General features: G+C 45.7%; 1 protein-coding gene across 7 annotated transcripts in view; it reads right to left on the bottom strand.

The window, feature by feature from the left end:
• Positions 1–5,076: 5,076 nt before the first annotated feature.
• The window catches only part of ubr5 (ubiquitin protein ligase E3 component n-recognin 5), a 186,209-nt gene continuing 163,731 nt past the window's right edge, over positions 5,077–27,554 (bottom strand). For 5 of the 7 annotated variants that reach the window (XM_041792405.1, XM_041792404.1, XM_041792403.1 and 2 more), the window contains exons 47-58: positions 24,673–25,045; positions 24,418–24,505; positions 24,186–24,330; positions 23,863–23,993; positions 23,658–23,718; positions 19,595–19,773; positions 13,601–13,685; positions 13,347–13,502; positions 10,239–10,352; positions 10,002–10,146; positions 9,811–9,896; positions 5,077–5,781 (exon numbers count right to left, since the gene is read on the bottom strand). In XM_041792405.1, the coding sequence (XP_041648339.1) occupies positions 5,569–5,781; positions 9,811–9,896; positions 10,002–10,146; positions 10,239–10,352; positions 13,347–13,502; positions 13,601–13,685; positions 19,595–19,773; positions 23,658–23,718; positions 23,863–23,993; positions 24,186–24,330; positions 24,418–24,505; positions 24,673–25,045 (1,776 nt within the window). In that variant the 3' untranslated portion in view covers positions 5,077–5,568. The remainder of the gene's footprint in view (positions 5,782–9,810; positions 9,897–10,001; positions 10,147–10,238; positions 10,353–13,346; positions 13,503–13,600; positions 13,686–19,594; positions 19,774–23,657; positions 23,719–23,862; positions 23,994–24,185; positions 24,331–24,417; positions 24,506–24,672; positions 25,046–27,554) is intronic. The other 2 variants (XM_041792407.1, XM_041792406.1) reach the window with 1 other exon arrangement.

A 27,554-nucleotide genomic window follows, 5' to 3' on the forward strand; every position in this document is an offset into this window, starting at 1 on the left:
ACACCTGAGGAGCTCGTTCACAGCTGAGGAGCTCGTTAACACCAGAGGAGCTGGTTCACACCTGAGGAACTGGTTCACACCTGAGGAGCTTGTTCACACCTGAGGAGCTCATTAACACCAGAGGAGCTGGTTCACACCTGAGGAGCTTGATAACACCCGAGGAGCCCATTAACACCAGAGGAGCTCGTTCACACCTGAGGAGCTCGTTCACACCAGAGGAACTGGTTCACACCTGAGGAGCTTGTTCACACCTGAGGAGCTCATTAACACCAGAGGAGCTGGTTCACACCTGAGGAACTGGTTCACACCTGAGGAGTTCGTTAACACCAGAGGAGCTGGTTCACACCTGAGGAACTGGTTCACACCTGAGGAGTTCGTTAACACCAGAGGAGCTGGTTCACAACTGAGGAACTGGTTCACACCTGAGGAGCTTGTTCACACCTGAGGAACTGGTTCACACCTGAGGAGTTCGTTAACACCAGAGGAGCTGGTTCACACCTGAGGAGTTCGTTAACACCAGAGGAGCTGGCTCACACCTGAGGAGTTCGTTAACACCAGAGGAGCTGGTTCACACCTGAGGAGTTCGTTAACACCAGAGGAGCTGGTTCACACCTGAGGAGCTCGTTCACACCTGAGGAGCTCGTTCACACCTGAGAAGCTCGTAAACACCTGAGAAGCTAGCTAACACCTGAGGAGCTCGTTCACACCTTAGGAGCTGGTTCACACCTGAGGAGCTTGTTCACACCTGAGGAGTTTGTTAACACCAGAGGAGCTGGTTCACACCTGAGGAGTTCGTTAACACCAGAGGAGCTTGTTTACACCTGAGGAGCTCGTAAACACCTGAGGAGCTCGTTCACACCTGAGGAGCTCAGTCACACCTGAGGAGCTCATCCACACCTGAGGAGCTCATTAACATCTGAGGAGCATGTTCACACCTGAGGAGCTGGTTCACACCTGAGGACCTCGTTCACACCTGAGGAGCTGCTTCACACCTGAGGAGTTTGTTAACACTTGAGGAGCTCATTAACACCTGAGGAACTTGTTCTCACCTGAGGAGCTCTGTCACATCTAAAGACCTCATTAACACCTGAGGAGCTGGTTCACACCTGAGGAGCTTATCAACATCTGAAGAGCTGGTTCACACCTGAGGAGCTTGTTAACACCTAAGGAGCTCGTTCACGCCTGAGGAGCTGGTTCACACCTGAGAATCTTTTTAACACCTGAGGAGGTTGTTAACACCTGAGGAGGTGGTGAACACCTGAGGAACTCATTTACACCTTAGGAGCTCTGTCACACCTGACGAGCTTGTTCCCATCTGAGGAGCTCATTAATATCTGAGAAGCATGTTCACACCTGAGGAACTCGTTCACACCTGAGGAGCTTGTTAACATCTGAGGAGCTCGTTCACACCTGAGGAGCTCATTAACACCTGAGGAGCATGTTCACACCTGAGGAGTTCTGTCACACCTCAGGAGCCTGTCACACCTGAGAAGCTCGTTATCACCTGAGGAACTCGTGAACACCTGAGGAGCTCCTTAACAGCTGAGGAGCTTATTAACACCAGAGGGGCTTGGTCACACCTGAGACGCTCGTTAACACCTGAGGATCTCGTTAACACCTGAGGAGCTTGTTTACACCTGAGGAGCTGGTTCACACCTGAGGAGCTTGTTAACACCTAAGGAGCTCGTTCATGCCTGAGGAGCTGGTTCACACCTGAGAATCTTTTTAACACCTGAGGAGGTTGTTAACACCTGAGGAGGTGGTGAACACCTGAGGAACTCGTTTACACCTTAGGAGCTCTGTCACATCTGAGGAGCTCATCAACACCTGAGGAGCTTGTTCCCATCTGAGGAGCTCATTAACATCTGAGGAGCATGTTCACACCTGAGGAGCTCATTAACACCTGAGGAACTCATTCACACCTGAGGAGCTCGTTCACACCTGAGGAGCTTGTTTACACCTGAGGAGCTTGTTTACACCTGAGGAGCTGGTTCACACCTGAGGAGCTTATCAACATCTGAAGAGCTGGTTCACACCTGAGGAGCTTGTTAACACCTAAGGAGCTCGTTCACGCCTGAGGAGCTGGTTCACACCTGAGAATCTTTTTAACACCTGAGGAGGTTGTTAACACCTGAGGAGGTGGTGAACACCTGAGGAACTAGTTTACACCTTAGGAGCTCTGTCACATCTGAGGAGCTCATCAACACCTGAGGAGCTTGTTCACACCTGAGGAGCTGGTTCACACCTGAGAAGCTCGTTATCACCTGAGGAACTCGTGAACACCTGAGGAGCTCGGCTTGGCCTTCACCATCACTGGAAGTCTAGTTCTAGTGAGTAGTAAAGACACCTTTACACAAATTGAGCTGAAGTGTTTATGTTAAAATGTTTGCTCACTTAAATATGTCTTACCTGTTCACCTGTATTAAGGCTTTATTTATGCGTGGGCAGGGTCTCTTCCATCTTGGATTTTTGCACAGCACCACAGAAGGGACCGAATAAGAGAATGGCAGTCTTAAAACGTGGCATTTTGTTTTCCATGGTAACTACCAAAAATAAGCATTGTAATCTAGAATCTTACTGGTAGATGTTGTTTATAGTCCAGATTTGACACAGTGTGACATTAATGCTGATAACACAGAATTTGATTAAAAAGCATCAAATTATAGAGGATGAACACCCAAAATATCCTCCTTCAGGTAAAGTCTAGTTCTTTTCATTCATATTATAAAGATCAGATTAATGGTTGAGGGTCAGTCCCTTATCTGAGCCCCTCTCCTTGGTTTGGCACGTCCACGTCAGGTGAACGGTGTCCCGGTTCTCTTTGGCTCAGGGCTACATAGACCTGAAGATGAACATTTTTCATGACCACACCTGAAATCAAGGGTATTGATGAATTTCCCATCATGCACTGGGTTCACTTGTGAAATGGCCCACAGACGTAGGAGGTGTGTGAATGTAAATATTTTCAGCACTGATTATAGAAACCGTTGTTTTCTCATATATTCAGTCTGGAGCTGCTGGGGAGTTTAAAACAGGACTAATAACCATAGAAATATCTGAAGATCCACACAGCAGAGACGGCCGGAGCTGATTTATCGGCAGTGTGAGGATGAACAGCAATCACGTGGCGTCTCTCTTCTTAGGGGATGGTTTTCACCTCTCACCACTGTTCAGAGGGGCTGAGGGGTAGAAATGGGACCGGCCCGTGCAGTGGGCTCTTAAGAAAATTCTTCAGTAGGAAAAACTTCATAAGAGAAAGAGCTGTGTTTGTGTGAAACAGGTTAAATAGAAGTGTTTATGGAGCCAGCAGTGATGGAGAGAGGAGCAGAGCTGTGAAAGAGATGAAGTTCAGGCAGATCATGGAAGGGGAGCTGGTTCACATCTGAGGAGCTCCTGGTGGATGAATGTGTGGATTGATTCTGAGTGAATAACTGAACAAAAATAGAAAATTATTACAATAAACTAATGCTGGCAAATGTGCAGAGAAATTCCAGATTTAAAAGATGTTAATGGTGGCTGAAAAGGAGGCTCGTGTTTCAATATTTCAGGGATGAAAGATCATAAAATCCCAATAAAGTTTTATAAAAATCCTGGGGGAGACCCTCAGACCCCTTATAGGGAATCAATACAACCGTGTCCTCTTATCTGTGTTGTATCTTTATCTTTCCAGACAGTAACAACAGTCTAAAAATCTGAAATGGAATGAAAACATTCGATGACGGAGAAAAAAAACTGAAGGTATCAGTGATGAATTTCCTCTGAGGTGATGATGAGGTAGTGTGGGCAGGACTTAAACTGCTGAAATACCATCGCCTGGATCCCCACCTTCCTCTCTCACATAAACGCAGACATCCATAATGACCTGATCCTGAGGTGCTGTCATTATTCCTAACATTCTGTCTCCTGAGAGTACGAATTCAGAAGATTTTTAGATGTTAGACACCAACATGACTGTAGAAGGCCTGAAAACAGTCTCAGGTTTAGAGGTTTCCTTTATTACAGGGTTAAACGCGGATCTGGAGCAGCGCTGGGCTCTTTTCTGGTTTAGTTATGGGGGGTCAATTAATGATAAGAATTTAAAAACTGACACAGATTCTGCATGAAAATTTCACCCAAAATTTAGAAATCTGCAGTATTTCAACCTGTTTGCTGTTGGTCACACCTATCACGGCCGTCACAAACACAGAAATATGCCAAGTCAGCGCTTTTCTAAACTCACATTCAATACTCAAAATTTTCAAAAGAGCGCCATCCAGCAGGTGTTGTGGTTGTAGGATAGCAACCAAAGCCTTGTCCTGGTTTTTATGGACCACCACTGCTGTTCATAGATAATTCTGGTCAGAGAGCAGAGAGAAGCTGCCGGCATCGTCAGACCAACGAGGATCATAGAAGACTGAACCAGCTCCAGACTCAGAGCGCAGCAGACTCTGGCCTTTCCTCTGAAGTTCAGGTTCTAAGTTGATGTTTACTGATAAACCACATCCAGCCACCGCTCCATTCATATCATTTTTCAAAAAGCTGACCACCGACTCACTATACTGGATAAAGCTGAAGCCCTCCTCACATGTGCAGCCCCTAACCTCCACAGAACCTGGTCCCTGGTTCACAACCGTCCACTGAAGCCTGGAGGTTCTCTGCAGTAAGCGTGACAGTCATGGAGGAACGGGGATGGGGGGGTTCAGGAAATACCAGAGGACAGTCTGAATGAAAAGCACACGGCCAGCTAAAAATAATAGTGAAAAATAATTCACTCGCATCTCCACCTTCAACAAAAGCCTATATAATCCCAGCAAGCTGAGCATCTAGACACTGAACCTTTTACCAGCTGCTGTTCCTGTACCTTTTACTCTGTGTGAACATAAAGTAGGCAGCCGTGAGCCCAAACAGGAGAAGTGGTATAGAACAGGCTGGAAACCTAAAGGAAGGCTCCTGATGAAAGGTAGAGGTAGGCTTTGTTGATGTCCAAATCTGCTGAACAGGGTCCACTGGGATAGGTAAAGGATATTAGTTAGACTTGGTACAGATATGAAACTTTGAAACCATTCATCTGCAATCAGAGATCAAGGAAAGACGATGTATTTGCATCCAAGTTTATTTTGAAATTCCCTACTCCCCTTGTACAGGACAAAGGACTTCTTCACAAAGGCAGCAGTGAACTGTCGTTGATAGTCTCTAGGGAAGGGAAACTCAGTCACAGTGTGTCTTTCCTTCTGTAAATACTTCAGCTGCTGTCGTCTTTGGCTGGGCTCGGCCTGACAGCCTTCTGTCAGACCGTCATGGTGGGAAGCAAAGGTCGAAGCCATGAAGGCATGGCTGTGGGCTTTAGATTCTACAGGGCCAATGGAGGAATGTTCTGGACTGTGGATTTCTTCATCAACAAAAACAGTCAAATTAAAAAAGAACAGTGTTTGTGTTCACAACACAAATATTACAGCCTGGGGAAATAGCAACAATTGTCAAATTTCATAAAACTGTGTACACAGAAAATTAATCTACAAAATTAAGATAGGTAAATATTTCACAACAGTAAACATGTTTTTCTGATTCCTTTTAAAGGTTTTTCTGTCTCTACACAAAACCAAAGTTCTTGGTCTTAATGGCTAGCAGAAGTTTCTGTTTGAGGATCTGTTTTGAAGAGTAGAGTGGCACATAGAGGCGTGAAATGCAGGTGTTGGCTGTGGGGAGGTGCTGGTCATCGGGGGGCCGAATGGTGATGGAGGGCATCGGCTGGAAGCCCTCCTCACTGGCTGGTAGAGATGGGCTGGAGGTCCAGAAGTAGACCTGAGGAAACAAAGATCTCAGTTAACCTTTTCAGTATTTGATTAAGTTGAAGCTTAGAGAAAAGCAGATTTATCTGAAGAGGGGTCAGAGAAGCTGGAGCACAGCTCAGATATCAGTTTAAGGAAGTTGTAAACCAGTTTCTCCTGATGAATGAGGTGGTTCCTGTGATGCAGACTGACAGTTAAAGCCCTCTCTAGAGTAGAGCACAGCAGACAGAGCTGGGTTAAAGGTCTTTACACACTAGACCCGATGCGTTTTTATCTGCCCTCACTGAGAAAATTCGTAGAATGTGGGAAATAATTTTGTACTGCGAGCCTGTGTCTCTGTCACTCCTTTAAAATCCAGCTGGATCCATCCTGACAGAGAGCTTCATTCAACACACGCTCATGCCTCATAGCGCTGAGACAAGCTGGAGGAACGGAGAGCAACGTTGTAATTCTGTCTCTGTTATGAGCTGTGAGTAGGCTCCAACTCCTGCCTTCATCCGTCATATTTCCATGACTGATATCCACACAATACACCGGCAAACTGGGGTGTCCGAAGTGAGGTTTCGGTGTGAGAGAGAGAGGGAAAGAGAGGGAGGGGTTGGGCAGGGTTGGGCAAGCGAGGAGGAAGCAGCAGGAACTGTTTTGAATCATCAACCACCCGTTTAAATGACTTGAACTGATGAGAAATTTTGCTAAAATCAAACCCGTTCCCAAAAAATTTATAATGGACGAAAATTTCGGCTTGAGTATGCAGGCGTCATCAGAACAACATGAGATAGATTTTATTTTTTAGCATGCGAGAAATTTGAATGAAATAAACAGACCCAGTGTGTAAAGACCTTAACGGTGAGCTCATGCAGTCACACTGGGAGGAGGTGATGGTTTCGAACTGTAAAGATGTTCTGTTTCTTGGCCCTCTCTTCCTTTCTTTGGTGTTCTGTTACTCTAGCTAAGATTTCTCATGAACGTTTTAATCAAACACAAGTGAAGGAAGTTTCTAGTATGGTGTTAGTGTGAGCTTGTAATGAAAGACTGCCTCTCTGACCTAACGGGTTTAAAGCAGTAGCCGCATTAGTAAAGCGTTAACCAGGGAGGATGAATTCAGCACTGTTGGCCGTAGCGCTGTAGCACGTCTGCACCAGACCTGGGCTCTGTGTGCTCTGGAGAAAACCAGAGGAGGGGAGGGGGCGCTAGAGAGCCGGTCTTGATTAATCCTAAACGTGCCAACTGATCAGATCAATAAAAATATCAAAATCATGAGAGCAACAGATTTACAACACTGCAGCAGACAGTTGGTCTGAACTCAGTGTGATGAATCTGTGGTGAAGAAGTGTTTTTAATGGTGTTATCTCCACAGCACTAGTGATGTCTGCCTAGTTATGACACAGATGTGGTTTTCTGAGGGTTCCTTCTTTCATCAGGCTGATACAAAAGTCAACACATCAACATTAACTGTTAGCATGACCTGTCAGAATATGTGTGGGATCGAACACATCAGTATGTGAGGCAGTAATGGTACCTGTGACAGGTGTGTGAGGCAGTAATGATACCTGTGACAGGTGTGTGAGGCAGTAATGGTACCTGTGACAGGTGTGTGAGGCAGTAATGGTACCTGTGACAGGTGTGTGAGGCAGTAATGGTACCTGTGACAGGTGTGTGAGGCAGTAATGGTACCTGTGACAGGTGTGTGAGGCAGTAATGGTACCTGTGACAGGTGTGTGGGGGAGTAATGGTACCTGTGACAGGTGTGTGAGGCAGTAATGGTACCTGTGACAGGTGTGTGAGGCAGAAATGGTACCTGTGACAGGTGTTTGAGGCAGTAATGGTACCTGTGACAGGTGTGTGGGAGAGTAATGGTACCTGTGACAGGTGTGTGAGGCAGTAATGGTACCTGTGACAGGTGTGTGAGGCAGTAATGGTACCTGTGACAGGTGTGTGAGGCAGTAATGGTACCTGTGACAGGTGTGTGAGGCAGTAATGGTACCTGTGACAGGTGTGTGAGGGAGTAATGGTACCTGTGACAGGTGTGTGAGGCAGTAATGGTACCTGTGACAGGTGTGTGAGGGAGTAATGGTACCTGTGACAGGTGTGTGAGGGAGTAATGGTACCTGTGACAGGTGTGTGAGGAAGTAATGGTACCTGTGACAGGTGTGTGAGGGAGTAATGGTACCTGTGACAGGTGTGTGAACCAGTAATGGTACCTGTGACAGGTGTGTGGGGGAGTAATGGTACCTGTGACAGGTGTGTGAGGCAGTAATGGTACCTGTGACAGGTGTGTGAGGCAGTAATGGTACCTGTGACAGGTGTGTGAGGCAGTAATGGTACCTGTGACAGGTGTGTGAGGCAGTAATGGTACCTGTGACAGGTGTGTGAGGCAGTAATGGTACCTGTGACAGGTGTGTGAGGCAGTAATGGTACCTGTGACAGGTGTGTGAGGCAGTAATGGTACCTGTGACAGGTGTGTGAGGCAGTAATGGTACCTGTGACAGGTGTGTGAGGCAGTAATGGTACCTGTGACAGGTGTGTGAGGCAGTAATGGTACCTGTGACAGGTGTGTGAGGCAGTAATGGTACCTGTGACAGGTGTGTGAGGCAGTAATGGTACCTGTGACAGGTGTGTGAGGCAGTAATGGTACCTGTGACAGGTGTGTGAGGCAGTAATGGTACCTGTGACAGGTGTGTGAGGCAGTAATGGTACCTGTGACAGGTGTGTGAGGCAGTAATGGTACCTGTGACAGGTGTGTGAGGCAGTAATGGTACCTGTGACAGGTGTGTGAGGCAGTAATGGTACCTGTGACAGGTGTGTGAGGCAGTAATGGTACCTGTGACAGGTGTGAGGCAGTAATGGTACCTGTGACAGGTGTGTGAGGCAGTAATGGTACCTGTGACAGGTGTGTGAGGCAATGGTACCTGTGACAGGTGTGTGAGGCAGTAATGGTACCTGTGACAGGTGTGTGAGGCAGTAATGGTACCTGTGACAGGTGTGTGAGGCAGTAATGGTACCTGTGACAGGTGTGTGAGGCAGTAATGGTACCTGTGACAGGTGTGTGAGGCAGTAATGGTACCTTTGACAGGTGTGTGAGGCAGTAATGGTACCTGTGACAGGTGTGTGAGGCAGTAATGGTACCTGTGACAGGTGTGTGAGGCAGTAATGGTACCTGTGACAGGTGTGTGAGGCAGTAATGGTACCTGTGACAGGTGTGTGAGGCAGTAATGGTACCTGTGACAGGTGTGTGAGGCAATGGTACCTGTGACAGGTGTGTGAGGCAGTAATGGTACCTGTGACAGGTGTGTGAGGCAGTAATGGTACCTGTGACAGGTGTGTGAGGCAGTAATGGTACCTGTGACAGGTGTGTGAGGCAGTAATGGTACCTGTGACAGGTGTGTGAGGCAGTAATGGTACCTGTGACAGGTGTGAGGCAGTAATGGTACCTGTGACAGGTGTGTGAGGCAGTAATGGTACCTGTGACAGGTGTGTGAGGCAGTAATGGTACCTGTGACAGGTGTGTGAGGCAGTAATGGTACCTGTGACAGGTGTGTGAGGCAGTAATGGTACCTGTGACAGGTGTGTGAGGCAGTAATGGTACCTGTTTACCAGGTTTAACCAGGTTCAGTTCTGCACACTTCGCCTCAGTCATTGGTGGATATTTCTTTAGTTTACTCAGTCACCTTAGCATTCACTTTCCCCTGACAACAACAACATGCTCCTGGAACAAAGGCATTTATCTTACACTCTGGAAAAGTTTCTGCAGGTATAGCACTGTGAATGCAGCGTGTTAACATCCTGATGCTCTACTGCTAATGCTGCAGCTGATAAAGGTTGATAATCAAGCTAGCAGCACTGCGTGTCTGAAAATGATGGAAAATGAGATTTGAATGCACCAAACTGCTTTTGAAGCCATTCACTAAAACGCTATGAAAAAATACAAGCAGTGTACTGCCTGGCAGTATGTGGATTAATGTCAGGGTCTAGAAAAGAATCCTTCCTGGATGTCCGTGATGGCTTTGGTTTTCATGCTCAGAGCTGAGCAGATCAGACTTACCAGATCTTGCCTCTCCGTCATGCTCATCTTCTCCACTATGGACCAAAACCAGCGTTTGAACTGCAGCAGTTTGTCTGCATTTTCACCTGTTGGATGAAGTTAAACCATGTAAACCAGTAAAACTCTGACTGCAGAATTAATGCCAGTATTAAAATGGGATACTATAAAGAAGGATCCAGAACGCTGAGTACCAGATTCATCGTTGAAGGAGGTGAAGCTGATGAGCATCTGGACATTGACTTCTCCACAGCCGTTGACCAGCAGCCTGAAGTCTTCTGCAGTCAGGTCCTCCAGGGCGTTCTTAGGGAGGACATCTAGTAACCCTTTCCGCATCGCCTTAACAAAACCAGAAATCATAGCTGATGAAAAAACATGCCCACTCACAGAACAGCATTTCAGTAGAAGTCATGTCTAAATGTTCTACTCACATGGAGTGGCTGCTCAGCCACCACCAGCATCCTGTGCTCTGCATACTTCCTGACGTACTCGTACACGTTTACAGGGGTTACCGGCATGTTGACTCCGCCGGACAGAAGCTCCACCTGGACCCAGGAAGAACACAGCATTAAGACATGTCAGAGTACTTTATACTGTACATCACACACACACAGTACCATGTCCAAGGTTCCTTAAAGGTCACATATTTGACCCTTAAAGACAAGTTTATATTGGTCTCAGAGATCCCTAAAACATGCATGTTAAGTTTATTCATGTTTCTGCATGTCTAAAAACCCCTCTGTTTCAGCCCTGCTCAGAACAAGCTGTTTCTGTGTCGGTCACTTTAAATCTTAATGAGCTGTCTGACTCCGCCCCTCTCAGGAAGTGATCTGGCCTAATGGATGTGGCTCTTCTGATCCTCCTCTCAGCTGCCACCTGCCTGAGTGGAGAATCAGGAGAGGAGGGCGGGACTTTCTTCCAAGCAGGGAGGGCCACCTAAACCAGGGGGCGGGGCTAACTCCCCACATGACATCATGAGGAGAAAATCTGAGAACAGCTTGTTTCAGCACACATTTTCTGGAAGGTAGATAAAAGCGGGTGGGGTCTGATTCTTTCAGAGGATTGTGGACTGGCCAGGGTCACATATCTCTGTTAGAAAAGCCTGAAAAAGTGGATTTTGCATAATATGAGACCTTTAAAATCTAATCATGTTGTTGAGCCTTCGCAGAGCTGGGGTTGGTGTAAGTTTCCCTGATGGGTGTTGCCCTAGGTAATTACATCTCACCATAATCCAGAGTGGGTCACGTCCTGTCACAGAATACATTACTATTCCAAATCCAGAAAACAAATAGTTTAATCACAAGGTTTATCTCCAAATATTCACCAGTGGGGGGGCATTCATTTCACAATGGGGCGACTATGGACCAATCAGATTTAACACTGTAAATCCTACTCCTGTTTTTGTCTGTCCATTTATCTCCTGTTCTCCATCTACCCCCTCACAACCCCACGGCTGCAGCGTATGGCTGTTCACCATGCATGTGGTTATGGGGGCCGGGTTAAACCTGATTGGTAGTGCAGGAGCCACACAGTCTGGGTACGTCTGTGGTTTCTGTTAGAAGGCAATCCTTCCAAAGTCCATGCTCATGGTGGGACAAAGCTGCATCTTTGTCCATAAACATTCATTATTCTTACTTTACTGTGCTCCATCAGAATCCAGAACCTTCACCATCATGGTACAAAAACTGGTTGCTGTGGTTTCAGCCTGAATACTGTCGAAGCATTGCTCAAAGGTTTACGTTGTTCTTGGAAAGTATATTTACCATTTCTGATACTGTGGCAGCATTCAACACTGAATTTAAGTGTTTTCTCTTGTCTTCAATGTTTGGCTAGAGGCAGGGAGGTTCTTGTGAGGAGAAAAGCCTAAGCCGATCAGAGGTGTGCTAAAACACAAATTCAGGCCCTGTTTACACATAACCTTCTGTAGTGTTTTGGCTGTTCGTTTACACGAGAACAGCGTTTTGGTGCCTGAAAACAGAACAATTTGGAAACAGGCTCTAGGGTGAAGGTTTTTCAAAAAGCCCCTGTCTCCGTGTAAACAGGGAAAACGGCGCTTTCTGAAAACGCACATGCACACTACGGCTGCAGTCAGCTGTTAGCTCGAGTGTTGCTGCTCTCTGAACTAAGCCGTGGCCGCTCAACCCGAGCAGAGAAACTTCACGGCTCATTTTAACACAAAAAATCCATTTGATAATACCATTTACGGTTTCCACACACGGAGAGGAGAAAGAGACTGTGTTTACAAGCAAAAATCACCCAAAGCTACTCTCTGCTGTCTCAGGTGTAACTGATCTGTGATCAGTGATGCGTAACCATGCAGGCATTAATTACCATGGCAACAGCAGCTCTGGTGCTTTGATGATGTCATCGTTGATTGACACACATACAGCCCTCAATGAGCTCTGATCACGCACACACATGGAGCTGTTCCAGTAAAGCAGCCCATTTAAACAATGCTTTAACTGGATGGTGGGATGCTGTGGCTGGCTTCTCATTCACATACAGTCCCCCATAAAGTCTTTGGCGACGTCAGTCGCCAAAGACAGCCACACATATATCCCATATGAAGTGAATGGGAGAGATTGTGTATTTGTGTGTGTTTTAGGGCGCAAAGCGCGCATTGGTGTGTGTTTCTGTGTTCTCTTGACTTTGGTGACGTCAATCAAAACAACAACACACAATCCTCTCTCAATAAAAGTTTTTAATGTGTTCAAATGGAGCTGGAAATAATAAAATTAATCTCTTCTACACCTGCTCTCATCAAGACCTTGACAGGAACTGCATGTCTGTATAAAATTCAAATAAAGGATTCTATTTCATAGGGAGGGTCAACACCACCAGGTATGTCAAGAAAACAGCTGAGGCTCAGTTACCAGGTGATCAGCATCAGCTAATCAGGCCGCATGACTAAAACACATGAATAAAGTCTCCTGTACAGTGTTTCTCAACCATTTCACCGTGTCATTGTCCAGCTACATGCTGCTTCAGCTTGGACTTGGACATGACCTTGTAATGACAATTCGGGCTATTGTCATAAAATGGCCTTGCGATGAAACCGGCCCCTCTCACGATTTCCGCTTAGTTTGTGCTGTAAAATTTCACTGTGGCGCTATGATGGTGAGGAAGAGGATTTAGTGATGAAATGTTACATGTTATCAAAAACACATGAAATACTGTGAATGTGCAGCACTGTCCTTATAGAGACAGTTTTATTGTGCAGTAAATCACCCTCCTACTTTGTTTTTGTGTTTCCTGTGTTCTCATGGAGAAAGAGATTGTTTTCAAAACCTTGCCGTGAAAACGTGGAACTATTTGGAAAGGTAAACAGAAAATGAAGCAAAACACTGTCGTGTAAACAAGGCCTCAGTCGCCATAAAATCTTGTCATGTCTGATGAGACCAAAGTCTGCCTTCCCTGTATGTTTGTATTCAACACAATCCCTTACTATCACAATGATCTGTAGTGAAACTAATGTGAATGGCACACAAAAATGTCATGGATCATGTTGTTAAGGGACTAATTAGACCGCAGTCTGGTACCTGTCCAGCACCCTCTTCTTTGCAGAGGTCAATGGCGAAGGCCAGATCCATAGCAGCAAAGACAGTTTCTGCTTCTCCAGCCTGAGAATGGCGGATGAGCTGCCGCAGGCTCTCATACATGACCGGGTCAAAGAATGCAAAGTCATGCCAGTTCACCTAGAAGATAAAAGAACGTTGCCAGACAATTCAAAAACAGCAGAATTTAGATGGAAGAATCTTTGATTCATATAAGGACAGGAAAACAAAAGCATTACCTTTCTCCCCAGCAGCACTTTGATGACATGTCTGTTCAACGTGATTGGACAGAGCTCGTTCTGAAGCAGACACAAACCCAGAATCCTGTGGAGAACAAACACGTAACAATGTTCACCAGCCAGTCACAGTTTAGTGGAGCTAGAGCTAGGACGGTTACAGCTAGGACAGTTACAGCTAGGACAGTCACAGCTAGGATACTTGCATCTAGGACAGGCACAGGTAAGACAGTTACAGCTAGGACATTTACAGCTACAACAGTTACAGCTACGACAGTTACAGCTACGACAGTTACAGCTACAACAGTTACAGCTAGCACATTTACAGCTAGGACAGTTACAGCTACAACAGTTACAGCTACGACAGTTACAGCTACGACAGTTACAGCTACAACAGTTACAGCTAGCACATTTACAGCTAGGACAGTTACAGCTACGACAGTTACAGCTACGACAGTTACAGCTACGACAGGTACAGCAGAGACAGTTACAGCTAGCACATTTACAGCTAGGACAGTTACAGCTAGCACATTTACAGCTACGACAGTTACAGCTAGCACATTTACAGCTACGACAGTTACAGCTACGACAGTCACAGCTAGCATATTTGCAGCTACGACAGTCACAGCTAGCACATTTGCAGCTACAACAGTTACAGCTAGCACATTTACAGCTAGGACAGTTACAGCTAGGACAGTTACAGCTAGGACAGTCATAGATAGGACAGTCACAGCTAGGACGGTTACAGCTAGGACAGTCACAGCTAGGATGGTTACAGCTACGACGGTTACAGCTACGACAGTTACAGCTAGCACATTTACAGCTAGGACAGTTACAGCTAGGACAGTTACAGCTAGGACAGTCATAGATAGGACAGTTACAGCTAGGACAGTCATAGATAGGACAGTCACAGCTAGGACGGTTACAACTAGGACAGTCACAGCTAGGACGGTTACAGCTAGGACAGTCACAGCTAGGATGGTTACAGCTACGACGGTTACAGCTACGACAGTTACAGCTACGACAGTTACAGCTACGACATTTACAGCTACGACAGGTACAGCATAGACAGTTACAGCTAGCACATTTACAGCTAGGATAGTTACAGCTAGGACAGTTACGGGTAGGACAGTCACAGGTAGGACAGTCACAGCTAGGACAGTCACAGGTAGGACAGTCACAGCTAGGACAGTCACAGCTAGGACGGTTACATTTAGGACAGTTACAGCTAGGACAGTTACAGCTAGGACAGTCACAGCTAGGACAGTTACAGCCAGGACAGTTAAAGCAAGGACAGTTACAGCTGGGATGGTTACAGCTAGGACAGGCACAGATAGGAGAGTCACAGCTAGGACAGTCACAGCTAGGACAGTTACAGCTAGGACAGTTACAGCTAGGACAGTTACAGCTAGGACAGTTACAGCTAGGACTATTACAGCTAGGACAGTCACAGCTAGGACACTTACAGCTAGGACACTTACAGCTGGGATGGTTACGGCTAGGACAGTTACAGCTAGGATGGTTACAGCTAGGACAGTTACAGCTGGGATGGTTACAGCTAGGACAGTTACAGCTAGGATGGTTACAGCTAGGACAGTTACAGCTAGGACAGTTACAGCTAGGATGGTTACAGCTAGGATGGTTACAGCTAGGACAGTTACAGCTAGGACAGTTACAGTTAGGACAGTCACAGCTAGGACAGTCACAGCTAGGACAGTTACAGTTAGGACAGTCGCAGCTAGGACAGTCGCAGCTAGGACAGTTACAGCTAGGACAGTCACAGCTAGGACAGTTACAGCTAGGACAGTCACAGCTATGACAGTTACAGCTAGGATAGTTACAGCTAAGATAGTTACAACTAGGAAACTTACATCTAGGACAGGTACAGGTAAGACAGTTACAGCTAGGACATTTACAGCTACGACAGTCACAGCTACGACAGTTACAGCTAGCACATTTACAGCTACGACAGTTACAGCTAGCACATTTTCAGCTAGGACAGTTACAGCTATGACAGTTACAGCTATGACAGGTACAGCTAAGACAGTTACAGCTAGCACATTTACAGCTAGGACAGTTACAGCCAGGACAGTTACAGCTATGACATTTACAGCTAGGACAGTTACAGCTAGGAAGGTTACAGTTAGGACAGTTACAGCCAGGACAGTTACAGCTATGACAGTTACAGCTAGGACATTTACAGCTAGGACAGTCACAGCTAGGACAGTCACAGCTAGGACAGTTACAGCTAGGACAGTTACAGCTAGGACAGTCATAGCTAGGACAGTTACAGCTAGGACAGTTACAGCTATGACATTTACAGCTAGGACAGTTACAGCTAGGACTGTTACAGTTAGGACAGTTACAGCTATGACAGTTACAGCTAGGACATTTACAGCTAGGACAGTTACAGCTAGGATGCTTACAGCTAGGACAGTCACAGCTAGGACAGTTACAGCTAGGACAGTTACAGCTAGGACAGTCACAGCTAGGACAGTCACAGCTAGGACAGTCACAGCTAGGACAGTTACAGCTAGGACAGTCACAGCTAGGACAGTCACAGCTAGGACAGTTACAGCTAGGACAGTTACAGCTATGACATTTACAGCTAGGACAGTTACAGCTAGGACTGTTACAGTTAGGACAGTTACAGCTATGACAGTTACAGCTAGGACATTTACAGCTAGGACAGTTACAGCTAGGACAGTCACAGCTAGGACAGTTACAGCTAGGACAGTTACAGCTATGACATTTACAGCTAGGACAGTTACAGCTAGGACGGTTACAGTTAGGACAGTTACAGCCAGGACAGTTACAGCTATGACAGTTACAGCTAGGACATTTACAGTTACGACAGTTACAGCTAGGACAGTCACAGCTAGGACAGTTACAGCTAGGACAGTTACAGCTAGGACAGTTACAGCTAGGACTGTTACAGCTAGGACAGTCACAGCTAGGACAGTTACAGCTAGGACAGTCACAGCTAGGATACTTGCATCTAGGACAGGCACAGGTAAGACAGTTACAGCTAGGACATTTACAGCTACAACAGTTACAGCTACGACAGTTACAGCTACGACAGTTACAGCTACAACAGTTACAGCTAGCACATTTACAGCTAGGACAGTTACAGCTACGACAGTTACAGCTACGACAGTTACAGCTACGACAGGTACAGCAGAGACAGTTACAGCTAGCACATTTACAGCTAGGACAGTTACAGCTAGCACATTTACAGCTACGACAGTTACAGCTACGACAGTCACAGCTAGCATATTTGCAGCTACGACAGTCACAGCTAGCACATTTACAGCTAGGACAGTTACAGCTAGGACAGTTACAGCTAGGACAGTTACAGCTAGGACAGTCATAGATAGGACAGTCACAGCTAGGACGGTTACAGCTAGGACAGTCACAGCTAGGATGGTTACAGCTACGACGGTTACAGCTACGACAGTTACAGCTAGCACATTTACAGCTAGGACAGTTACAGCTAGGACAGTTACAGCTAGGACAGTCATAGATAGGACAGTTACAGCTAGGACAGTCATAGATAGGACAGTCACAGCTAGGACGGTTACAACTAGGACAGTCACAGCTAGGACGGTTACAGCTAGGACAGTCACAGCTAGGATGGTTACAGCTACGACGGTTACAGCTACGACAGTTACAGCTACGACAGTTACAGCTACGACAGGTACAGCAGAGACAGTTACAGCTAGCACATTTACAGCTAGGATAGTTACAGCTAGGACAGTTACGGGTAGGACAGTCACAGGTAGGACAGTCACAGCTAGGACAGTCACAGCTAGGACAGTCACAGGTAGGACAGTCACAGCTAGGACAGTCACAGCTAGGACAGTCACAGCTAGGACGGTTACATTTAGGACAGTTACAGCTAGGACAGTTACAGCTAGGACAGTCACAGCTAGGACAGTTACAGCCAGGACAGTTAAAGCAAGGACAGTTACAGCTGGGATGGTTACAGCTAGGACAGGCACAGATAGGAGAGTCACAGCTAGGACAGTCACAGCTAGGACAGTTACAGCTAGGACAGTTACAGCTAGGACAGTTACAGCTAGGACAGTTACAGCTAGGACTATTACAGCTAGGACAGTCACAGCTAGGACACTTACAGCTAGGACACTTACAGCTGGGATGGTTACGGCTAGGACAGTTACAGCTAGGATGGTTACAGCTAGGACAGTTACAGCTAGGATGGTTACAGCTAGGACAGTTACAGCTAGGACATTTACAGCTAGGATGGTTACAGCTAGGATGGTTACAGCTAGGACAGTTACAGCTAGGACAGTTACAGTTAGGACAGTCACAGCTAGGACAGTTACAGCTAGGACAGTTACAGCAAGGACAGTTACAGCTAGGATGCTTACAGCTAGGACAGTCACAGCTAGGACAGTTACAGCTAGGACAGTCACAGCTAGGACAGTTACAGCTAGGACAGTCACAGCTAGGACAGTCATAGATAGGACAGTTACAGCTAGGACAGTCATAGATAGGACAGTCACAGCTAGGACGGTTACAACTAGGACAGTCACAGCTAGGACGGTTACAGCTAGGACAGTCACAGCTAGGATGGTTACAGCTACGACGGTTACAGCTACGACAGTTACAGCTACGACAGTTACAGCTACGACAGGTACAGCAGAGACAGTTACAGCTAGCACATTTACAGCTAGGATAGTTACAGCTAGGACAGTTACGGGTAGGACAGTCACAGGTAGGACAGTCACAGCTAGGACAGTCACAGCTAGGACAGTCACAGGTAGGACAGTCACAGCTAGGACAGTCACAGCCAGGACAGTCACAGCTAGGATAGTTACAGCTAGGACAGTTACGGGTAGGACAGTCACAGGTAGGACAGTCACAGCTAGGACAGTTACAGCCAGGACAGTTAAAGCAAGGACAGTTACAGCTGGGATGGTTACAGCTAGGACAGGCACAGATAGGAGAGTCACAGCTAGGACAGTCACAGCTAGGACAGTTACAGCTAGGACAGTTACAGCTAGGACAGTTACAGCTAGGACAGTTACAGCTAGGACAATTACAGCTAGGACAGTCACAGCTAGGACACTTACAGCTAGGACACTTACAGCTGGGATGGTTACGGCTAGGACAGTTACAGCTAGGATGGTTACAGCTAGGACAGTTACAGCTAGGATGGTTACAGCTAGGACAGTTACAGCTAGGACATTTACAGCTAGGATGGTTACAGCTAGGATGGTTACAGCTAGGACAGTTACAGCTAGGACAGTTACAGTTAGGACAGTCACAGCTAGGACAGTTACAGCTAGGACAGTTACAGCAAGGACAGTTACAGCTAGGATGCTTACAGCTAGGACAGTCACAGCTAGGACAGTTACAGCTAGGACAGTCACAGCTAGGACAGTTACAGCTAGGACAGTCACAGCTAGGACAGTTACAGCTAGGACAGTTACAGCTAGGACAGTCACAGCTAGGACAGTTACAGCTAGGACAGTTACAGCAAGGACAGTTACAGCTAGGATGCTTACAGCTAGGACACGGGTAGAGAATGAAGGATTTACAGTAGGAGGTAGTGCTCAATCTACTAATGATCCTCCTCAGGTACATTACACACAAACTGGTGGTATGTGAAGTATGTACACATTGATAATTCTACAGATCCGTACATCTCAGCTGAGCCTCCATAAACCGTCCCTACATGTGGTTGTTTTTCCAGCTTTTGTCTCCACAGTTATGACATTCTACTGTTGCCAGAGGCGGCACTTTGACAAATTTGATTTGGAACAATTTTAGTCTAAGATATGATGGCATTTCAAAGCCTGCTTTCTGGTGGGCTAGCACAATAACTGGACTTTAAAACATCATATAAACATCACAAGTATGTTTGCATTTTAATGATGCTACCAATTTACTCAAATGTGGACATTTTATGTAGATTAAATGTCCATTTTTTTTCCTGTGAAGATGGACTCAAGCTAGATATGGTTCTGTTACCTGCCAATGTTGCGGAAGCAGTTTAGCCTAGCCTCTGTATTCTTGCCAGGCCGAGGAGAGTAGAAGCCTCTTTTGCCCGGCTGGTAGAAGAGAGGAGCATTGTCGTCCCCATCATCAGGGTCATCCAGCTCCATGTCCACCACGCTGCGGGTTGAACAATGACGCTTGCGGTTTTCTTGCTGCAAGTACACACAAAAGGGGGTTTAACTGGGACGAGGTTGGCAGTTAAGGACAAATACTTCAGACAGAAGCTTTAATGTCATTGGAAGAGTAACTAAACCCCTGACTTTCATCCACGACAAGAAGTCGTTGAATAAAATCGACAACAAAAAAAGCCCTTTAGAAGGTTTCTGGTCGGGAGGGAATGGGGATCAGACCTGTCCCCTTCAGAAACAACATCAGTCTATGCTACTTTAGTCCAAATATTCATACTACTAGAACAGCTGAATCTAAGCAATTCTAGTTCAACTGCTGTAGTTATTATTTCTATTATCATCCTAGCTGATAATGCTAACACTGCATTGTTCTGGTTTTTGTCAATCATGGTTGAGATTTGCTAATTCTTCACATACTGCTACTATTATTATTGACATTATAGTAATATCCTACACAACAGGAGTAAGGTTATTATTGACATTACAGTAATATCCTACACAACAGGAGATACACTATGTTGCCAAAAGTATTCACTCAGCCATCCAAATAATGTAAATCAGGTGTTCCAGTCACTTCCATGTCCACAGGTGTATAAAATCATCACCTAGGCATGCAGACTGTTTCTACAAACATTAGTGAAAGAATGTCTCACTCTCAGGAGCTCAGTGAATTCCAGCGTGGTACTGTGATAGGATGCCACCTGTGCAACAAGTCCAGTGGTGAAATTTCCTGGCTCCTAAATATTCCACAGTCAACTGTCAGTGGTATTAGAACAAAGTGGAAGCCATTGGGAACCACAGCAACTCAGCCACCAAGTGGTAGGCCACGTAAAATGACGGAGCGGGGTCAGAGGATGCTGAGGTCATAGTGCACAGAGGTGGCCAACTTTCTGCAGAGTCAATGGCTACAGACCTCCAAACTTCATGTGGCCTTCAGATTAGCTCAACTACAGTGGTAGAGAGCTTCATGGAATGGGTTTCCATGGTAACAGCTGCATCCAAGCCATACATCACCAAGTGCAATGCAAAGTGTGAATGCAGTGGTGTAAAGCACGCTGCCACTGGACTCTAGAGCAGTGGAGACGCCTTCTCTGGAGTGACCAATCACGCACAAATCACCTCACAAATGTGCTTCTGGAAGAATGGTCAAAAATTCCCATAAACACACTCCTAAACCTTGTGGAAAGCCTTCCCAGAAGAGTTGAGGCTGTTATAGCTGCAAAGGGTGGACCGGTGTCGTATCAAACCCTATGGATTAAGAATGGGATGTCACTTAAGTTCATATCTGAGTCAAGGCAGGTGAGCAATTACTTTTGGCAGTATAGTGTAGGTTAAGGCCATGACAGCCATCTCAATCTCCTTCTCCTATCCAGCCCCAGCAGATAGCTGTCAACAAGAGTCAGGTTCAAGATCCCTGCCTGTTAAAGGGTAGGTTTTATGAGGCTAAATACAGCCAGTGCTGAGCTAATGCTGGTCTTTATAATACTAGTCTGGGTCTGTCTTCTAAGAGTGTTGAGATAACTTTGGTTATGAATAGGTGCGATACAAACAAAGACTATTGGTTGATGATAGACTGGATAGACTGGCCTGAGTGTGAAATGCTATATCCTCCTTAACAAGATAGGTTTGTCTGTCATAATCTAGTTTACAAAAATGGTTTATTCCTGAACTCTGGGGAAAGAACTACACTACCCACAATCCTAGAGTAACACATCTCTGATTGGCAGAGCCTGCCTTTACCTGTATAAGTCTAGGTCTTTGGACACTAAAATTGCAAGTGAATGTAATTTTGTCCATGGCAGTTGCCAGGGTTTCCTCCGAGATTTTTTTGAAACTGTGGGGGAGGGCTCTCATTTTTTTTAGTTCTGTTAAATTGAATAACTTGAACATGCCACAGAATAAACACACTCAAAAATGTTTTTAGAAAAATGAAAATGATATTTTTATGCTTTTACTTTGCCTCCCTCCTTTCAAACATACAAAAACACTTTAAGATCATACTAATGACGACAGCCTGGGGATATGATTTAAATAAAAGACTCCTATAGTGGGATTCTGCTTTTATTTCGTACTCTTGTAATTATTTCATCCCAGAGGAGCCATAGGTAAGTCTCAGCCTATAAAAGTTACTCATATTACGATAACTTATAAACATTTACCACTCACGTATTCCACAAGCTAATGTTAGTCCGTTCATGCTTGTTGTCAGGCCGACCCGCATTCATGGACAGACACACTATCTCTCCTCTAGTCTGTCATACACACACAGACACACACCCAAATGTTCCCGACAGGAGCCTGACAGTCCGTCGCTGTTTTATCCAGTCTCGAATCATAACAGAAACAAAACTAAAGTTCCGCCGGAGTTTTTACGACAACGAGCTATTTTTAGATTGCTAGCTTCTCATCTCCATCATGAGACACGGTTGATGATGAATCTACACAGGTTTACCGCTAATCATGGGATTGTAATCAGGGAAGTACTTAACTAAACAAAAGTAAAGTTTATCAGCCGTCTGTGTGTGACCACAGACAGGAAGTTGAGACTCCGGTGTTCATTTTTTCAAAATTAAGTTACAGAGCAGTGTCACATTTCATGACTACAATTTCAAACTCTTATTATGGTTTGTAAATGTGCGCAAATATAAACTATATGTTTATATGGATCCATTCATACAATATAATTTACATTTTTAACATCTGAAAAAAAAAGATCATAATTCTGAAGGATGGTGGCTATTATTTTGGCATGGCGGTGCACCACGATCAATTACATGTAGCAGAAACCTTGGTTGCATATTAGACATTAACCAAGATGGCGTCCAAGATGGCTGCCGCAAAAGACAAATTTCACTGACACTGAACCCCATGCTGAGTTACACAGCAGCGATGTCACCAGCGTGCCCTGGTTGTGTGCTGACATTCACTCCATTACATTTGTAAACTCTCATCATTGCCTCAGTTCTGTACTTACAAATGTGAAAGTGGCTCCATTGGATTCTACGACCCAAAAAATGTATGTGTACTCCAAAAAAAATCATGAATATATGTTCAGTAGTTGCCTAGGTATGAATACTTTAAATTAATGGTGGCCATCTTGGATGCCATCTTTGTAATATAAATTTTATGTTATGACAATAATCAAAACAAAACTCATGAAGCTGGTTTTCAAGAAACATTTTTATCTTTAAAAAAATCATTGAGCAACAATTTATAAAAATAAAATAAAGCAAAATGTGGTCAGGCAAGACAGCCATCTTGAAAAATGACCGCCACCTTGGATTTTTGCGTGGCCAGCATAATTTTTGAAAAGAGTAGACCTTGCTTCATCCTTGTATCACTATTTGAACAGTCCTTGTGAAAAATGCAATTATCCGCTGCACTATATACTGAATTTAAGGCTTGATTTTTATCTACAGTATCTGGTCCTGTAGGAAGCACAGGTTCATGTGTTGTTAACTTTGTCTACAGAGTCATTTCATAAGAACCACACTTCCAAAAATGCTAGAATTTCAAAGCAGCCTCTTTGGGTGCTGAAACCTACTGTAGCCCAAACATTTCATATATTGGCTGCTACTACTGACAGTGGTGGAAAAAGGTGGTGGGGTAAACGCAGACAGCATGTCTGCTGACACCACATCAGCAGTAACCAGGTTTCTCTATGCTTTTTGAACAAAACGTAAGATTGAATTACTGTGAAATGTCAAGATTAGGAAAATAATGAACCAAACTAAATGCTAATAATAACTCCAACTGAAAACATGGTCTGAGGGTTTAGTTACTCTCCAAGTCTAAGGATATAAGTATCACTTATTATACCAAACCAACTAAAATGTTTGACACATTATGGAAAATGGAACACTGCATGCTTTTACTGTATAAGCTACAATCTGAGACGTCAGGTTTACTTGAGCTTTTTCAGGAGCCTCCAGAAGACCCAGGTCCAGTATACTGTCAGCACCATTTTCCCTGAGAGAGACAGCAGTGGCATGTTAGTAATCCATGATAATGTTGCATTTATGACATTTTAAAAATAGTACATGTCTGCTCTGTTTACTGTTAATGGTGACGACTTCAACAGTTTTGTCTGGCTAAGCATCCCATTTTTTTTACCTGCCATGTGCAATGAGAAGTTCCATGGCTTCCTCCACCCTGGCTCTGAGAGAATCTTCACTGGCCAGCAGCAGCAGGAGCTGGGCAGGAGAAAGCTCTAGCAGCATGCCTGTGATTTTACTGGCAAACGCCTGAACAGAAGAGCATAAATCCTATCAAGTACGGTAAAAAAAAAATCTTGAACTTCTCCCTTTATTGACCTGATACTCATAAATTTCTTAATAAAGTAGAGCAGGAGCTGGCTACAACATTTGAAAGTTCTTCAATTGAAAAAAATATTTAATGTTAATTTAAAGCAGAGATGAGAGCAGATAAATAATTACAGGCTGCATGGCATGGACCCGTGGATAGAGCCTTTCCCCCAAGGCTTGTCTGTGTGCAGGAAGAGGGTCCGGCTCATCACTGGGGTTTCCCTCTGATGAAGGCCTGAAAGGCCTGGTGTCTATAGAAAGCTGTCTCCTGGAGTCTCTGAAGGACACAAACACACAGTCTTAGTTTCAGAGAACAGAAGCTTTTGTGTTTGTAGGGAGCTATATGTTTGGCATCTACATTTACCTATCACGATCTCTCCGAGAGCCTGCTCGAAGCCCTCCACTTCTCCTCTCTCGTTCCCTATCTCTGTTTCTTAAGCGCTGCATTAGATCTACATAGACAAGCACACAAAATACAAAACCAATTAAACATGACTATAAACTATAATGTTAAGATTTTTGTTGTTGGTATTGACTGCTTCAAGCATCATGAAGGAATCACAGAATGTAAGAATGGAAAACAGATCATGAACATGTTAGTTCCTAGATATTTTCATACTTGAATTGTAATCGTGGTGACACGTACTGCTGGCCTGCATGCCCTTGCTGACACTCTGAACACAGTCCAGATTAGGCAGCTTATCATTGGAAAGGAGGGCCAGGGCAATGGCTGTGTAGAAGCTGCGTGCCACCCCGCTGCCCTCTCCAGGCTCATCTTTGAAGGTGACCTTCACCCGATGCACAGCCATGGGTGTTGTTGTGCAGCGCCTACCAAAGTGCGTGTTTAGCTGACGCATAGTTTGCTGGATTAGCTGGTCTCGATCCCGGTCTACCTCCAGAGCTAGGTCACGGGACTGTAGGTTCCTTAGCTTCTCCATCTCCCGACGGAACTTTGATTCCTTTACCTCAAAGCCACCCAACTCTGTGAGGATCTGGAACAAAGACAAACAAAACATTCTAAATCTGTTATCCACACATACTATCTGGTAGTGCCCATGGTCTTTATTCATACAGGCTGTGTTAATGAAGTTAGGTCAGCCTTTTTAAGCATTATAACATTAGGTTATAGAATTAACCCCAGTTCTCTGAAACAGGAGTGAGGCATCTCATTATGGGACACGCTCCCCACGCTGACCCAGAAGCAATATGACATTACCCCAGACTAGACATGACGTCTGCGTCTAGAGGAGGGACTTCTTCCTGCAATAAAAGCATGATGTAAGAAGTTTCAGAGATGCTGCCCACTGCTGAAACGGTCTCATAATAACGGCCAGTGCTGATGTCATAAGTCCCAGTAGCCTGAGACAGACTCTGCACTTCAGCAAAGCCCGCCTGTGAAAAAGTGCCAGACAAGCCTGAGGGGCTTTTACTATTTCCACAGACAGATGCGCTTCCAGCAAGGCAGAATCTAGCGACAAACCTATGAGGGTGATGCCTTGCGTTGGTGTCAAAACACTCTTTACTGTGCCGCTCGGAGACAGTAGTCTATATATGTAGCAAAGCCTATTCCCCTTCCCCTTGGGGGGGGCAATAGCTGCCTCAGCATATTTTACGAACACCCACGGACTCAGTCAAAGTCTGAACGGGAGTACCAGGTATTCATATTATATGCAGAGGAAGGCAAATGTCAAATACTTCCTATGGATGTGAAATAGGCGTCATTTAGATCTACTGAAGCAAATCAACCTCCCTCAAAGCTGTAACCTCTGTCTTTAGTATCCAGTGGACTTCCCACACATTCACCACCGGCCCGGTGCATGGGCCCAGAGGCCGACGCTGTGCACCGGGCTGTGCCATCATAGTGTTTATTGAGCCCTTGTTAGCAGTCAGGCTAGCCTGCTGCACCACTAGCAGGGTCACAATGCTTCCTGGTGGTGCCGAGCAAGCATGCACGTTCGGGTTCTTTTTATTGTTCTTATTTTTAAATGTGGCTGACATTTGCACTAAGCTGGGTGTGAGACCGCCTGTGCAAACGCCTGCCTTGCTGCTGGAGGTGGGGGCTTGGCACGTCTCTGGGGAGACAGAGTTGAAGAGCATCACCCTCTTTTTTTCTTTCCTCACAGCGTTTTTGCATCGTGGCTACAGCTGGGCCCAATAAACCCTTGGGGTCCAAAGGCACATCGAGTGGCGGAGACTTCTCTTTGTGAGAGAGGCTGGAAAGGTTGAGCCATCTCGCTCTCTCCTGAGCGACCATCAGGGCCATAGCTCTTCCAGAGGACTGCACAGCACACCGGTGATGTAGGCAGAGGTCTGTAACCACGCACAATCTGTCCCACAGGGCTGGAGTAGGTGAGGTTGACATGTCATCCTCTAGCTCCGCCTGGTAGGCCAGTAGTAGTGAGAATGTGTTCAGAACCTTCACCATTATGGCCACCTCTATGTAGCCTTTTCCCATCACAGAGGAAACTATGGGCTTTTGAGGGCAGGGAGGGCCTGCAGAGGTCATGGTGGACTTCTGTGAGGGGTGAAGATGAGATGCCAATAGAGGTTAGACTAAATGTAGGTGTGAGAAACTCTTCTCTTCCATGCCAGCCCAGTCACATGCTGACCGCCCTGGATAGGGTTCTTGGCGTTTAACGGATTGCTCCATGACCGGGTAGCCTCCGCTAGGCCCTTGGTGAATATTGGCAGTACTTGTCTGGTTTGAGAGTTTAGCTTTAGGCAGCTTTTTCCCTCGTAGCGACATGTGGTGGTCTTGGCGAGTACTTAAGGTCATGTAATGCCCAGCTTTACAGCCGCTCTTTTTGCAGGTTACGTGCAGGTCCATAAAGGCAGCCAGGCTTGGAGAGCCCTGGTCTTTGTGGCCGTTGAGGTAATGAACGGCTCCACACAGTCCTTGTTGTCTTTATCAGAACCAAGGTTGAGGGAGTCCTCTCCTGAATCTGAGAATATCACCACAAGGTCTGCTTGCTCCGCCCTTGGGCCGGCTTCAAGATTGTCAAGTCGGTTATGGCATCAAGATGCTCACCACAGCTAACTGTAGGGATGGTGTTCCCCTCTCAGATCTCTTGAAGCTTCTGCAGCAGGGGCATGGTAACCCCTGGCAAAGGATCCCCAGTTGACAAGCTAGCCTGACGTGTTAGTCTGCGTTGGCGAGTTTTTAGAGGGAAGCGTACACAGTGCTCACAAGTAGCCAGGGGTGCTAGCCTGTCCTGGGTGTGTTGCAGCCCGAGGCATGAAGTGCATGCAGCATGGGTATCCGCTCTGGTTAGCTTGTTACCTCGCACACAAAGCCTAGCCAGTGGCTTGATGTTGTTCATAGCAAAGGAAGGCTATAAGCTCCATCAGAGAGTCGTTAGCTTGGTGGCTAACTGAAACAGCTAGTGTGGTGGCTAGCTGCAGTGGCTACTGTTTGGTGACAGTCTAGCTACTAGACTCAGCTAGATATGCAGCTTTAAGGTAGCATTAGGCGACTGAGGGGTTAGCCTGTTAGCTTACATG

The sequence above is a fragment of the Cheilinus undulatus genome, linkage group 8 (assembly GCF_018320785.1).
Source record: "Cheilinus undulatus linkage group 8, ASM1832078v1, whole genome shotgun sequence".
NCBI classification, from domain to species: domain Eukaryota; kingdom Metazoa; phylum Chordata; class Actinopteri; order Labriformes; family Labridae; genus Cheilinus; species Cheilinus undulatus.